At 43.9% G+C, this 15421-nt stretch overlaps 1 protein-coding gene across 1 annotated transcript in view; it reads left to right on the forward strand.

Moving 5' to 3' along the window:
• The window catches only part of ERN2 (endoplasmic reticulum to nucleus signaling 2), a 92532-nt gene extending 86681 nt beyond the window's left edge, over nt 1–5851 (forward strand). The window contains exon 22 of the mRNA XM_077449315.1: nt 4541–5851. Within this exon, the coding sequence (XP_077305441.1) occupies nt 4541–4723 (183 nt within the window). The 3' untranslated portion in view covers nt 4724–5851. The remainder of the gene's footprint in view (nt 1–4540) is intronic.
• Nucleotides 5852–15421: the final 9570 nt, after the last annotated feature.

The following is a 15421-nucleotide window of genomic DNA, read 5'->3' on the forward strand; positions in this document are numbered from 1 at the left end:
CATGATACAAGAGGGGCACAGCCAATAGAGGGCACTCCAGCAGTCGGTTTGGGCAGAGGTGAGCAGTGGTTTAATGATGGTGGACCAGCCATTGGTGACTGGTAAGGTTCTTCCAGAGCACTGCCCATGCCTACTGGCCACCTCTGGAGCATGTGCCCCAGGTGTGGGACATGACTGTCCTAGCGATTGAACCTGGAACTAATGGATATAATAAAAAAAATCTACACACCCTTGTTAAAATGTCAGGTTTCTGTGATATAAAAAAATGAGACAAAGATAAATAATTCCTGAACTTTTTCCACCTTTAATGTGACCGATAAACTACAACCCAGTTGAACAACAAACTGAAATCTTTTAGGTGGAGGAAAGTTAAAATAAAATAATATGGTTGCATAAGTGGGCACACCCTTACACTAATACTTTGTTTAAGTATCTTTTGATTTTATTATAGCACTCAGTCTTTTTGGATCAGCATGGCACATCTTGACTTGCCAATATTTGCCCACTTTTCTTGCAAAAACACTCCAAATCTGTCGGATTGCGAGGGCATCTCTTGTGCACAGCCCCCTTCAGATCACCCCACAGATTTTCAGTCTGGGCTCTGACTGGGCCATTCCAAAACTTTAATCTTCTTCTGGTGGAGCCATGCCTTTTGTTCATTTGGATGTATATTTTGGGTCGTTCTAATGAAGTTCCCCTTCATGTTCAGCTTTCTAGCAGAAGCCTGAAGGTTTTGTGCCAATACTGACTGGTATTTGGAACTGGTTATAATTTCCTCTATCTTGACTAAGGCCTCTGTTCCAGCTGAAGAAAAACAGCACCCAAAGCATGATGCTGCCACCACCACGCTTCACGGTGGTATGGTGTTCTTTTGGTGATGTGCAGTGTTGTTTTTGTGCCAAACATATCTTTTTTAATTATGGCCAAAATGTTCTATCCTGGTTTCAATCGGACCATAACACATTTTCCCACATGCTTTTGGGAGACTTCAGATGTGTTTTTGCAAAATGTAGCCGGGCTTGGATGTTTTTCTTCATAAGAAAAGGCTTCCGTCTTGCCACCCTACCCCATAGCCCAGATATATGAAGAATACGGGAGATTGTTGTTACATGTACCACACAGCCAGTACTTGTCAGATATTCCTGCAGCTCCTTTAGGCTGCTTTCACACTGGGGCGGTATTCAGGCGTTACAGCGCTAAAAATAGCGCCTGTGTAACACCTGAAAAAAACCGGCCCCTTTAACTCCAGTGTGAAAGCCGGAGGGCTTTCACACTGGAGCGATGCGCTGGCAGGACGGTGAAAAAAGTCCTGCCAGCCGCATCTTTGCAGCGGTGAAGGAGCGGTGTATTCACCGCTCCTAAACCGCTCCTACCCATTGAAATCAATGGGACACCGCGGCAATACCGCCGGCAAAGCGCCGCTGCAGCGGCGCTTTGCGGGCGGGTTTAACCCCTTTTCGGCCGCTAGCGGGGGTTAAAACCACCCCGCTAGCGCCCGCACACCGCCGCTAAAACGACGGTAAAGCGCCGCTAAAAATAGCGGCGCTTTACCGCCGACGCTGCTCCCGCCCCAGTGTGAAAGCAGCCTTAATGTTGCTGTAGGCCTCTTGGCAGCCTCCCTGACCAGTTTTCTTCTCGTCTTTTCATCAATTTTGGAGGGACGTCCAGGTAATGTCATTGTTGTGCCATATTTTCTCCACTTGAGGACTGTGTTATATAGTAGGTGAGGTTGAAAAAAGACACAAGTCCATCAAGTCCAACCTATGTGTGTGCATGTTGTGGTCGTTCAGGTGCTTATCTAAAAGTTTTTTTTTAAAACTATCAATGCTTCCTGCTGAAACCACCACCCGTGGAAAGGAATTCCACATCCTTGCCGCTCTTACAGTAAAGAACCCTCTATGCTGTTTAAGGTTAAACCTCTTTTCTTCTCATTTTAATGAGTGGCCACCTGTCTTATTAAACTCCCTTTCCTGGAAAAGTTTTATCCCTATTGTGGGGTCACCAGTATGGTATTTTTAAATTGAAATCATATCCCCTCTCAAGCGTCTCCTCTTCAGAGAGAATAAGTTCAGTGCTTGTAACCTTTCTTCAGCTAGAATTATTGCTCTCGCTCTACCGATTGCGGTGATACCTCACATGCCTCACATGTGTGCTTTTAACACCGTTTTCATATGCGGGCGCTACTCACGTATGCATTTGGAAGAAGAACTTTTAAAAATGTATTTTTTTTTTTCTTATTTATTTTACCTTTTATTTTACACAGTTTTTTTTGTTTTTTTTTCGTTCCTTTTATTCCTATTACAAGGAATGTAAACATCCCTTGTAATAGAAAAAAAGCATGACAGGACCTCTTAAATATGAGACCTGGGGTCAAAAATACCTCAGATCTCGTATTTACACTAAAATGCAATAAAAAAATTGTCATTTAAAAAAATGGCCATTTAAGAGCTGTGGGCGAAAGTGATGTTTCGCCACTGCTTCCGCCCTGCATTGTCATGGAGACAGGTGGATGCCACCTTCCCCTCACTCGTCTCCATGCACAGCCAGTGAGAGGACTGGATCGCCTCCGCCGTTGCCGACGGCTCCGGAGTACGTCGGGGGGCCCTCTCCTGCCGCCGATAAAAGTCATCTTGCAGTAAATCTGCCGCAGAGATCACTTTTATCTTGTAGCCGTCCGCCCTCCGAATACGAGCATACCGGTGCCATAACAACGTTATCCGTCCTCAAAGTTAGGATGTATATCGGCAAGTGGTTAATGTTACGTTTTTTAAGTCTATTTCTAATTCTTTCCTGTTAGCCACGCTTCCTGTGATGTGTCCTGAGGATAAACACTGCAGTTTTGGTTACTGAACCCCCCCGATTCCCTCTTGAAGACTGAAGAGAAGAATAAATTCAATACCTTCGCCATCTTGCCATCCTTTGTAACCAGATTCCCTTCCTCATTCTTTATGGGGCCAATATGGTCTGTCCTCCCTCTTTTACTGTTTATATACATAAAGGATTTCTTGGGATTTTTTTTCTCTCCTCCATGTGACTTTCGTGTGGCATCTTAGCCGCCCCAATTGCACCCTTACATTTCTTGTTGCATTCTTTGTAAAGTTTGAATGCTGATGATGATCCCTCAGCCTTGTATTTTTTGAAGGCCTTCTCCTTTGCTTTTATATGCATTTTTACATTGGTGTTAAACCACCCAGGACTTTTATCGCTCTTTTAAATTTATTTCCCAATGGGATGCACTGGTTAATACCCTTATTTATTATGCTCTTAAAGCAAACCCATCTGTCCTCCGTGTTCTTTGTTCCCAAGATTTCCATGTGTTCAATGGTATATCTATTGCCTTGGGAATTCTTCTCCTTCTCCTGACTAATACCTTTTAACATTGAGATCCCTCTGATGCTTTGGAAGCTCTCTGCAGACCATGGTTTTTGCTGTAGGATGCGACAAAAGAAAAAATCAGGAAAGACCTACTAGAACAGAAACCTGACATTTTAACATGAGTGTGTAGACTATTTAAATCCACTGTACATGAAGAAGTCATAAGCAAGCAAAGTGTAACCCCTGCCTAGGCATAGGGCCATAGAAATGGAACGTGAATATACATGGAGCATAGTTGGAGGTTTAACTCAAAACCCCTGCAAAGTTGTCTTGGAGTCCCGATGCCAGAAACTGTCTTAACAACCCAGATGCTAGGGGTTACCACACATGGTTTCATCACGAAACCATGTGTCAAGTACATGGTGGGTTAGCCTGATGTGATGAGGAAGGCCTCTAGTACAGCTTCGGCTCAGGGGCCACTGATAGTGGAACAGTAGCCACAAGAGTACGGTGAGGTATGATTGCCTGTGGTCAGTTCGGTAATCTGCACTAGGAGCAACAAATACTTCACTGGGAGAATGTCAGGAAACAGGAACAGCAGCTAGATGGAGCAGGCTGGATGGGTCAGTGGCAGACAGACTGGCATAGAGCTTGGCAGGCACCGACTGGATGAGCGAAATGCAGGGTCAGGTAAGCTGGGTTTGTAACAGACAGGCAGATCAGGCTTAAGAGTAGTCGTTTCACAGGTCAGTGTTGGCAACGCTGAGGCATATCAGGCAGGAACAGGAGACAGAAGCAGAACCCGAAACAAAACCTAGGTCAGGGCAGGTAGCAGGCAAACGTAGTCAGGAGCATGCCAAGTCAAGATCAGAGGTCAGGCACAGAAATTGGGAATAAGCACACAGAATACTGTAGACCAAATCTGACCAATTGGCCAGTGCAGTGGCCCCATTCAAATAGGCTGTTTGGCACTAGTATTGGTGATGGGCGCATGCCTGGGTATGTGCACAGCTGTGCACATCTGCTTGGCCAGGGCATGCGCATACGTATGTGCCTGGAAATTCCATGGTGAAGCCTTCCCTGACACCACATCTGCAAAAGATTGTGCCTAAAAATATATTCTGTTGGCCACATGAAATATATTACCTGTATATTTAGTTTCCACTACTACCCATGGCAAACAGGATACACCATTCTACAACTAATATTTTTTTTCTGTTTGCAGAAACATCATTATCATGAGCTGCCGCCAGAGGTCCAGGAGTCACTGGGCACCATTCCTGACGATTTTGTATATTATTTTACCTCTCGGTTTCCACTTCTACTCCTTCACACACACCAGGCACTGGTACTGTGCGCAGAAGAGAGACCTTTCCAGAACTATTACCACTGTGAAGTGCGGCGCTGAGGAGGCCACAGGAGGTCATGTGACAGGCCTCAGGCTGCCCAGAGAGCACTTGTGTTGGTCAGCTGGACTCTCCTGTTTTTATACAGTGAATTGCACTGCCTCATAGTATTTGCACAGTAGTTTTTATTTTTTCACTGTATTTGCTTTTATTTCAGCGGCCTCCAAACACATTTCTTTTTTTTTTTAATAATTTTACCTTTGTTCATTTACCTTTCAGTCTGTTGATTGGAGGTGATTACTGGAAGCCGGACTTTGCATTAAAGCCTCCAGTCTGCATAGTGATACCATTACCATGGTAGCCTATCTTCTGGTAGGCATCTTACGTTCCATAAAGGTGAAGGTTTTGCATCATGCGCTATTCTGAAGTAAATTCCTGCATCTGCCCTGTGGACTCTATGAAGATATTTTAGTTGTTTTAAATCATTATGGGTTTATTCACATGGGCGCATGGATCCATACACCTGTGCTGAGGGCTATGTTTATCGACCCAGGAGGCACAGGCGGTCCATGTAGCCATCCTGTTAAAATCAAGACCAGGCTGATGGCTTACAAAAAGAGGAGGAGGGCGCACCGACTTTATGCATTACCAAAGATAAAATGTTTATTTGTAAAATATAACAAGAATAATACTGACAAACGAGCTTTAAAACAAGGCTTATCGATACTCCAGCAATTACGAAAAGTATCTCTAGACGCCTGCAACCTGGACCAGATGTTTGGAGGAACCAGATGGCATCACAAACGGCTTAGGCGTTACAAAGGAGAACCCTCTTCTTCAGAGCCACAGCAATGGTACATCCGAGGGGAATTTGACCACAGACAGACCCAGTTCAGAGCCTCAGGCCTGCAAAGATGTACACACAAGGATGTGCATGAAGATCAGAGCAACCGTCAGCCTGTCATTGACTTTAACAGGCTGGCTGCATGGGCTAGCTGTGACTCCCAGGTAGATAAACATGTCCCTCTGCGTGGGTTTATGGATTCATGCATCTATGTGAGTGAGTTTTAAATATCTTGTTTTTTTTTAAAAGAAATATTTATTTTATATCAGATTAGGGGAATTTTTGCTGTACAGTTATTCTTTTAAAAGATGGGAAATGTATTAAATATGTCATTGTAATAAGAAAATTTGGTGTGTCTGTCATTCTTGAGGAACGACACCCGGTCAAAATTCCCCTCCAGCCACTCCTCCTCACCGCCACCATCTCAAAACATCCCGTGGTTGTGCAGATGTGCCGCAGGTCTCTGCCAGGTCGTTTGGACCTAGAAGACATCTACGGCAGTGGTTCTCGATCTCAGTCCTCAAGTACTCCCAACGGGCCATGTTTTGGGAACTTCCCTTAGATAAAATAGCTCTTATCAATACCATGTCATTGAAGCAGCTGTGTAAAGGAAAACCTGAAAACATGGTCCATTGGGGGTACTTGAGGAATGAGGTTGAGAACCACTGATCTACAGCATGTCTGCGCACATGGCGGATTCCTACACATGCACAACATGTCACTGGTTCACCTTGTGAAAACCTGCATAATTTTTTCAGCTGTGTGGGAATTTCCCCTTCCTTTGTGCAAACGTGTGTGGCTGTTTGTCAGTTCCCAAACACCTCCAATGAAAAAAGGGCATCCAAGAGGCGCTGGGACTTTGATATTAATTTTAGACAAGGTACCGAAAGGGCAAAAATGCATTTGAAGAGCCCACTGGCAAAGACCAGGCTGCTCATAACAGGCAAGGTTACTTTACTGTTGGTACTCCAGCAGGTTACCAGGAAAAGACATGCATATATGAAAGACGCGCCAAATTAATTTATTGATGATGTGTTAAAAGACAACCAACATGTTCTTGGGGACAAAGAAACTCCCCCTTCATCAGGGCTTCAGTTAAAAATGAGAACCTTGAGTGGATTCAAAATGCAGCTTTCCTGTTTGATTCTGTGCAGGGAAGCTGATTGCTGGAAATCCGTATTTTGAGTTCACTCAAGGTCCTTATTTTTAACTGAAGCCCTGATGAAGGTGGAGTTTATTTGACTCCTAAAACACGTTGGCTGTCTTTTAACACATCATCAATAAATTTGGAATATTTTTATTTTTTTTGGTCTGGCCCCAGTTCCCAAACACCTGGCAGAGATCAGCACCATGTCACCCTTAGTAAAACTCTGGTTCCTTGGATGTGTGACGTGAACATCCCCGCACATGGAAGGGATCCCAACATCATTCTGAACGGCAGAACAACAAAAAGGTACATAATGTTTCCAAAAAGGATTAAATGTTCTGCTATTGTGTAAGAGGGAGGGTGGAGGAGGAAACAGGAAAAAAAAATGTTATTTACATGGGTGAAGATCTGCTTTAAATTAGAGCTGTAAGCTTGCTATATAGAGGCTTAAATATTTCCATATCCACTTCCGCTCCATAAGATTTTACCTCCTTCATGACCAGGCCATTTTTTTTTATTCAGAATTGTGCTACTTTATTTTTTTCACAATCAAGAATTTATTGGGTTCAAAAGTTGTAAACAATGATATAGTAAATATATAACATGTAAATGAAAAACAGGTTTGGTTTGGTTCATTACAGTATAAGTTGCTGATAAGAAAACATATTGAGCACAATCAGTCAATCAATGAATGGTTAGGGGGAACAGTAGGGAGTTGGAAGTGGGATGGGGGGAAAAAATAAAATTGCTAATAATGATAGTAATAATAGAAATAATAAAAAATAAGGGCAGGGGAACGGAAGGGAAAGGGATTATATTGTTTGGAGACTCAGAATAGGAGCGCTACTTTAACAACTTCAGCCCTGGAAGGATTTACCCACTTCCTGACCAGGGCATTTTTTTTCGAAACGGCACTGCGTTCATTTAACTGACAATTGTGCGGTCGTGCAACTCTGTACCCAAATTTTTTTGCCCAAAAATAGAGCTTTGTTTGGTGGTATGTGATCACCTCTGCGATTTTAATTTTTTGCAAAAAGACAGACAATTTTGAGAAAAAAATAAATACAATTTTTTAATTTCTGCTATAATACATATCAAAAATATATATACAAAAAAACAAATGTATTCATCAGTTTAGGCCAATATGTATTCTGCTACATATGTTTGGTAAAAAAATAAAAAATAAATCGCAATAAGTGTACATTGATTGCTTTGAGCAAAAATTATAGCGTCTACAAAATAAGGGAAAGATTTAAGGACATTATTGTTTTTACAAGTAGTGGCGGCGATCTGCGTTTTTTAGCGGGACTTGCGACAGGACGAATCTGACCCTGACACTTTTTGGTGACCAGTGACACCAACACAGTGATCAGTGCTATAAAATTTACTGATCACTGTATAAATGGCACTAGCAGGGAAGGGGTTAACACTGGTGGTGATCAAGGGGTTAAGTGTTTCCTAGGGAGGTGCTTTCTAACTTTCAGGGGGGTGGGCTCACTGGGAGTATAGAGAGATTGCTGTTCTTGATCACTAGGAACAGCTGATCTCTCTCTTCTCCCCTGTCAGAACGGGGATCTGCCTTGTTTACAAAGGAAGATCCCCGTTCTGCCTCTCTTTCCCGCGATCGTGGATCGCCGGCGGACATTGAGTCTGCCGGGTTTGCGGACGAGCTCCCATGGCTTGTAGCGGGCATGCCCCAGCAAAAGCCGGTGCATGAACCGATGTACCAGTATGGCGATTCACACAGCCAAGCCACCTTTCCGCAGTATAACTGCGCTGGCTGGTGGGCAACTGGCAATTGCGTGTTCATGCAACACTGTACACAAATTACATTTTATATTTTTTCACACAATTAGAGATTTCTTGGTGTTATTTGATCACCACTGGGTTTTTATTTTTTTTATTATATAAATGAAAAGATACAGAGAATTTTGGGGGGGGGGGAAGCAATAACTTTTACCTAAATGATTTTAAAAAAAAATCGAAATTTCTCCCCAAATTTTGGCCAAAATGTATTCTGCTACATGTGTTTGGTAAGAAAAATCCCAATGAGTGTATATTAATTGGTCTGCATGAATGTTATAGCCTCAAACAACAATGGTGTGTGTGTGTGTATATATGTATATATACACACACACTGGGATTTTTATTCATTACATTTTTTTTTAGTAATGGCAGAGATCAGCAACTTATAGTGGGACTGTAAAAGTGCAGTGTGCAATCTGCCTCTAACTGACATTGTAGAAAACTGCTACTGACATCTCCAGTGACACCAATACAGTGATAATAATATAAACTCTCACTGTATTAATTATGCTGGCTGGGAAGGGTTTAACATCTAGGGGCAATCAAGGGGTTAATTGTGTACCTAGCAACATATAATCTGTGCTGTATTTTACTACAGATCGATTTGTTTAATTTCCCTGCTTTGCACTGAACTCATTTTGAGTCCGCTGCTAATGCACCCCAGTATGCATAGCGCACAACCACATGTTACTGCAGACACAGCACTGGCATTTTAAACTTTTTTTTTTCCTTTAACCACTTCAATACCAGGCACTTGGACACCTTCCCATCCAAGCCAATTTTCAGCTTTCAGCACTGTCGCAATTTGAATGACAATTGCGCAGTCATGCTACACTGTACCCAAACAAATTTTTTATAATGTTGTTCCTACAAATAGAGCTTTCTTTTGGTGGTATTTGATCACCTCTGCGATTTTAATTTTTTTGCGCAACAAATAAAAAAGACCGAAAATTCTGGAAAAAACAAGTTTTTCTTTGTTTCTGTTAATTTTATTTGTAAATAAGTACGTTTTCTTCTTCAATGACGGGCACTGATATGGCTGCACTGATGGGCACTGATAAGGCAGCACTGATGGGCACCAATGAGGTGGCACTGATAGGTGGCACCGATGGGCACTGATGGCACTGGTATGTGGCACTGATGGGCATTTGTAGGCAACACTGATGGGTACTTATGGGTGGCACTGGTGGGCACTGATAGGTGGCACTGATGACACTGATGGGTGGCACTGATGACACTGATGGGTGGCATTGCTGGGCATTAGTTAATTTATCAGTTACTTATGTTGCCAGTCAGTGCCCATTTGTGGGCATTGATTGGCACAGATTGGGCACATATGGATGGCTATGGTGGATGTACCTGGCCATCCACATGTTGCCCCTTTCCCTGTTGGTCCTGGCGGCTTCGTTGGTGGTCCAGTGTGGGCATCTGATGGGGGGCTGCGCTGATAAACAATCAGTGCAGACCCCCCATGTCAGGAGAGCCGCCGATCGGCTCTCTTCTACTTGCGTCTGTCACGCGCGAGTGAGGAAAAGCCAATCAACGGCTTTTCCTGTTTACATCGTGATCAGCCATGATTGGTAAGTACACTAGATACCAGAAGCCCATAAAGCTTTTCAATGGAATAAAGATTTGACTCCCCGCTCTCTGGAAGGTTATAAAACCTCTTCTTTTACAGGGTAATCTTGCTTTAGGCTGGGTTCACACCGCTGCGATGCGGGAACGCCGCGAATCCGCGGCGTTTTCCCGCATCGCACGACTCCCGCCGGCAGTTCACACTGCCCTATGCGAACGGCTGGGAGTGTCAATGATATGTTAATGACACCCCCTGATCCGATCGCATATCGCAGTGCGATCTGCCAACTCGCACAAGAATCGGATCGCATGGTGTGAACGCCCATGCGATCCGATTCTGTTGCGGACGAAAAAAAGGGTCCCGTGCGAGTTTGCTGCGGGACCGCTGCGAGTTCAGCCATACTATCTGTATGGCTGAACTCGCAGCGCTACGGAGATCGGATGTGATTTGCGGTGCGAATCACATCCGGATCTCCCCCCGCAGCAGTGTGAACCCAGCCTTATTTTGTTTAGCCACTTATGGACCACCCGCTGTTGTTCTACGTCTGCATTTTGAAGAGGGATGTCATTGTTATAGCAGCAGCTAGCTGCCATAACCCCGGTATCCACTTCTTCAGCGAGCAGTCCGCTTTCAGATAAAAGTGGTCTCTGCAGCGGATTCACAGCAAGATCACGTTTATCGGCGGTGGGAGAGGCCCCTCCCGCCGCTCTCTGGCAGCAGTGGAGGCGATCGCGTCTGCTCTCCTCTGTGGTACGGAACTGAGTGAGGGAAAGATAGTCCCCATTCGACTCCATAACATTGCAGGGCGGAAGTGATGTCATTTCTTTTGAGAGATTTTTTTCAATGACATTTTTATTTTATTTTTTATTGCATTTTAGTGTAAATATGAGATCTGAGGTCTTTTTGACCCCAGATCTCATATTTAAGAGGTCCTGTCATGCTTTTTTGTTTACAATCCTTGTAATAGCAATAAAAGGGACAGAATATTTTTTTATTTTATTTAAAGAACAGTGTAAAAATAAAAAATAAAATAAAAGGTAAAATAAATAAGAATTTATTTTTTTTAAACGCGCCCTGTCCCGCCGAGCTTGCGTACAGAAGCGAACGCATACGTGAGTAGCGGCCACATATGAAAATGGTGTACAAACCACATACGTTGGGTATCATTGCGATTGTTGGAGCGAGAGCAATAATTCTAGCCCTAGACCTCCTCTGTAACTCAAAACACACACGCCCACACACGACCGGACTTGACACCTCGCTAGCCCCTTGACCTGGTATGGATTTAAAGGGGAACCCCTACGCCGAACAAACGACGTGGGGGTCCCCCCAAAGTCCATAGCAGACCCTTACCCGGACAGTCAGGAAAGGGGTGGGGACAAGCGAGCCCCCCCCCCTCCTGAGCCGTACCAGGCCGCGTGCCCTTAACATGAGGGGTGCATACTAGGTGACGGGGCTAGCGAGGTGTCAATCTTGCCGATGGAGGCGGCGACATTGACTTCCTATTGCTAGTTCCGTCTACCTGGAGCCACGTTCAAAATGAACGGACTTTACTCCGTGTGTGGGCAAGTCCATTCATTTCAAAAGTCCGGCGGACTAGCACACAGACGGGTGGATTGAATTTTGAGTCAAGATTTGTTTCTAAGTCCGCTGGTGGACCTCTGGTCCACCAGATAGTCCGATCGTTTGTACACAGCATAAGGATCCCAGCACTGAACCTTGGGGTACACCACTGATAACCTTAGACCATTGAGAGTAAAGGCCCGTACACACGGTCGGACTTTTTGACAACAAACATGCAAATTAGCTGTTTTGGAGCAACATCCGACTGTGTGTACGCTCCATCGGACAAACTTTTTCTGTTTTCATCGGACTTTTGTTGGCTGTGCGAACGGACAAACTTTCTGGCAACAAAAGTCCGATGGAGCAAAGTCCTACCGTGTGTACGCAAAAGCATCGGACTTTTGTACAAGGTACAAACACGCATGCTCAGAACCATTGCAAACGATCAGACTACAATACAGAAGTTGACCAAAGGTGGCGCTGGAGTCATTGAACGTCCTCTTTTGAAGCGGCGTCAGTACGTTGTGACGTCATTACGTTCGTGTTTGTTGTCAAAAAGTCCGACCGTGTGTATGCAATACAAACTTGTGGACAACACACTTTGTACAAAAGTCCACGGAAAAGTTTGTACAAGTCCGACCGTGTGTATGGGGCTTAAGAATCATTAACCACTACTCCTCTGAATTCTGTCTTTTAGCCAGTTTTCTACCCATTTGCAAACTGATATTTCCAAACCTGTAGACTTTACCTTACACATGAGCCGTGTGTGCGGAACTGTATCGAACGCTTTTGCAAAATCCAAGTATACCACGTCCACCACCACCCCTCTGTCCAAGGTTATACTCCTCATAAAAAGAAATCAGGTTTGTCTGAGAAATTCTGTCTTTCATGAATCCATGCTGTCTTTTGCATAAAATATTTTTTCTAACGGGCATTGTTAGCTTGACATATCAGAATTTTTGGTTATTTCTTGTCTGTATATATGTGATAATATTGTGGTTTGTGTTTTTTTGTCTCTTGAAATAAAGGATTTGAAAAAAAAAAAAATTTTCCTACAAGAACTCGTCTGTGGTCTTTTATTAATCTCTCCAGTATCTTCCCAACTATAGAAGTTAAACTAACAGGTCTATAGTTACTTGGTAAAGACTTTGTTCCCTTTTTAAATGTAGGCACCACATTGGACCTGCGCCAATCCAGTGGTACTATTCCTGTCATTAATGAGTCCCTAAAAATTAGATACAATGGCTTTGAAATTACAGAGCTTAATCCTTTTAGGATCCGTGGGTGGATGCCATCAGGTCCAGGTGCTTTATCCATCTTTATTCTGTCCAAATATTTCTGGGCCATATCACTTTTGAGCCATTGTGGATTTGGGGCTGTGTCACTACCACCCCCATTATAGACATGAGCTCCCCCATGCTCCTTTGTATACACAGAGCTGAAGAAAGTATTAAAAAAATTTGCCTTCTCTTTGTCCCCAGTCACCCACTTTATAGATTATTTTGTAAAGGGCCTACATGCTCAGACTTTACATTTTTACTATTAATATATTTGAAGAATTTTTGGGGGTTTGTCCTACTATCTTTTGCAATCTGTCTTTCGTTTTGAATTTTTGCATCCTTGATTTCCCTTTTACATATTCTGTTATATTCTTTATAACATTTAAATTACACTAGTGTTCCTTCATTTTTATATTTTTTAAAAGCTCTTTTCTTATAGTATATAGCTTTTTTAACTTTGGTCGTGAGCCATATAGGTTTTATTTTTAGCCTTTTAACCACTTTCAGACCGGACCAATTTGCTGATCAAAGACCAGACCACTTTTTGCGATTCGGCACTGCGTCGCTTTAATTGACAATTGCGCGGTCGTGCGACGTGGCTCCCAAACAAAATTGACGTCCTTTTTTTCCCACAAATAGAGCTTTCTTTTGGTGGTATTTGATCACCCCTGTGGTTTTTATTTTTTGCGCTATAAACAAAAATAGAGCGACAATTTTGAAAAAAACGCATTATTTTTTACTTTTTGTTATAATAAATATCCCCCAAAAATATATAAAAAAACATTTTTTTCCCTCAGTTTAGGCCGATACGTATTCTTCTACATATTTTTGGTTAAAAAAATCGCAATAAGCGATTATTGATTGGTTTGCGCAAAAGTTATAGCGTTTACAAAATAGGGATAGTTTTATAGCATTTTTATTAATAATTTTTTATTTTTTACTAGTAATGGCGGCGATCTGCGATTTTTATTGTGACTGTGACATTGTCAGGGACCTATCGGACATTTTTGACACATTTTTGGGACCATTGTCATTTATACAGTAATCACTGCTATATAAATGCAGTGATTCCTGTGTAAATGACACTGGCAGTGAAGGGGTTAACCAGTGGGTGGCAGTGTAGGGGTTAAGTGTTCCTAGGGGTGTGTTACTAACTGTGGGGGGGTTGGGCTTTCATTTAGTGTACACTGATCTCTGCTCCAATCACATGGAGCAGAGATCAACGTCACTAGTTGCTAGGCAGAATGGAAAAATGTTGTTTACACAGCATTTCCTCCATTCGGCCGCTCCGTGAGACGATCGCGGGGATGCCCGCGGCGATCAAGTCCGCGGGTCCCGCGACCGGACTCACGGGTGTCCCGACCAGCGCGGGAGCGCGCCGCCGGCGGCGCGTTACCGATGGCAGGGCGGCATCGAATATTGGACGTACCTGTACGCCAATATGCCTGCCCGTGCCATTCTGTCGACGTACATCGTCGTGCGCTGGTCGGGAAGTGGTTAAACATATTGCCCATGAGAATATATTTTGCAATGAGTTCACAAACAGTCTTTTTGAAGTATTCCTATTTCTGTTCTGTGCCCATTGATGCCAATATTCTCTCCAAGTCCTGGAGAGCAGCCCTCATCCTTGGAAAATTTGCTCTCTTGAAATTAAGTGTTTTTATCTTTCTCGTATGTGATTTTTGCTTACAGCTAACATTAAATGAAATCATGTTATGGTCACTGCTACCCAGGTGTTCCTTTAACTGAACATTAGTAATACACTCTGCATGGTTTGAGATTACCAGGTTCAACAGAGCATAATTCCTAGTTGGGGCCTCAATAAACTGGACCATAAAATTGTCCTGCAATAGGTTTAGAAATGTTTGCCCTTTAACTGCTCTTCTTCTCCACGGTCCCCGTCTCCTGAGCTGCCTTCTCACATTGTGGAGATGTTAGCTGGAACCCCTCTCTCTCTGTTACAAACTCTGATGACATCCTGGCTCCAGCTACCATCTCCACAGTGTGAGAGGGCGGCTCAGGAGACAGGGACCATGGAGAAGGAGAGCAGTGAGGGCAAGGCAAGCACCGATAGCCTGGGAGGGAGAAGACTCCTGAAGATGCGGCCACAGCACCCCCAGTGTCTGCCAGAGCTTGGAGCCCCTGGACTCCTTCAACCTCCTCTCTGCTCCCAAACCCGAAGTATAGGCTGATTGGGGGACCAGAGAATAATGGCGGGTGGGAGGCGCAGGCAGCAAGGGACTGCTTCACCTCACATTGACCTGCTGAGACGAGCACCTCCATAACCATGAAAATGAGTCCTGCCTGCTGCTGGTCATCCTGCTGAAGGGTACTGTACTAAGTATCACTCACACCTTCCAGCACACGGGGACTGGTACATGGGGACACAAGAGGAACTGCAGACAGGGCTAGGGATCTCTTTGTCACCCCACCATCACCCTCCTCTCTCTCTCTCTCTGTCACCATCACCCTCTCTCTGCTTCAACCCCCCCGCCCCCCCCTCTCTCTGTCACCCTCTCTCTCCATCTGTCACTCTCTCCGTGA

This window comes from Lithobates pipiens, unplaced genomic scaffold, assembly GCF_037356315.1.
Source record: "Lithobates pipiens isolate NorthernLeopardFrog02 unplaced genomic scaffold, aLitPip1_a1.2 Scaffold_22, whole genome shotgun sequence".
Lineage (NCBI taxonomy): Eukaryota > Metazoa > Chordata > Amphibia > Anura > Ranidae > Lithobates > Lithobates pipiens.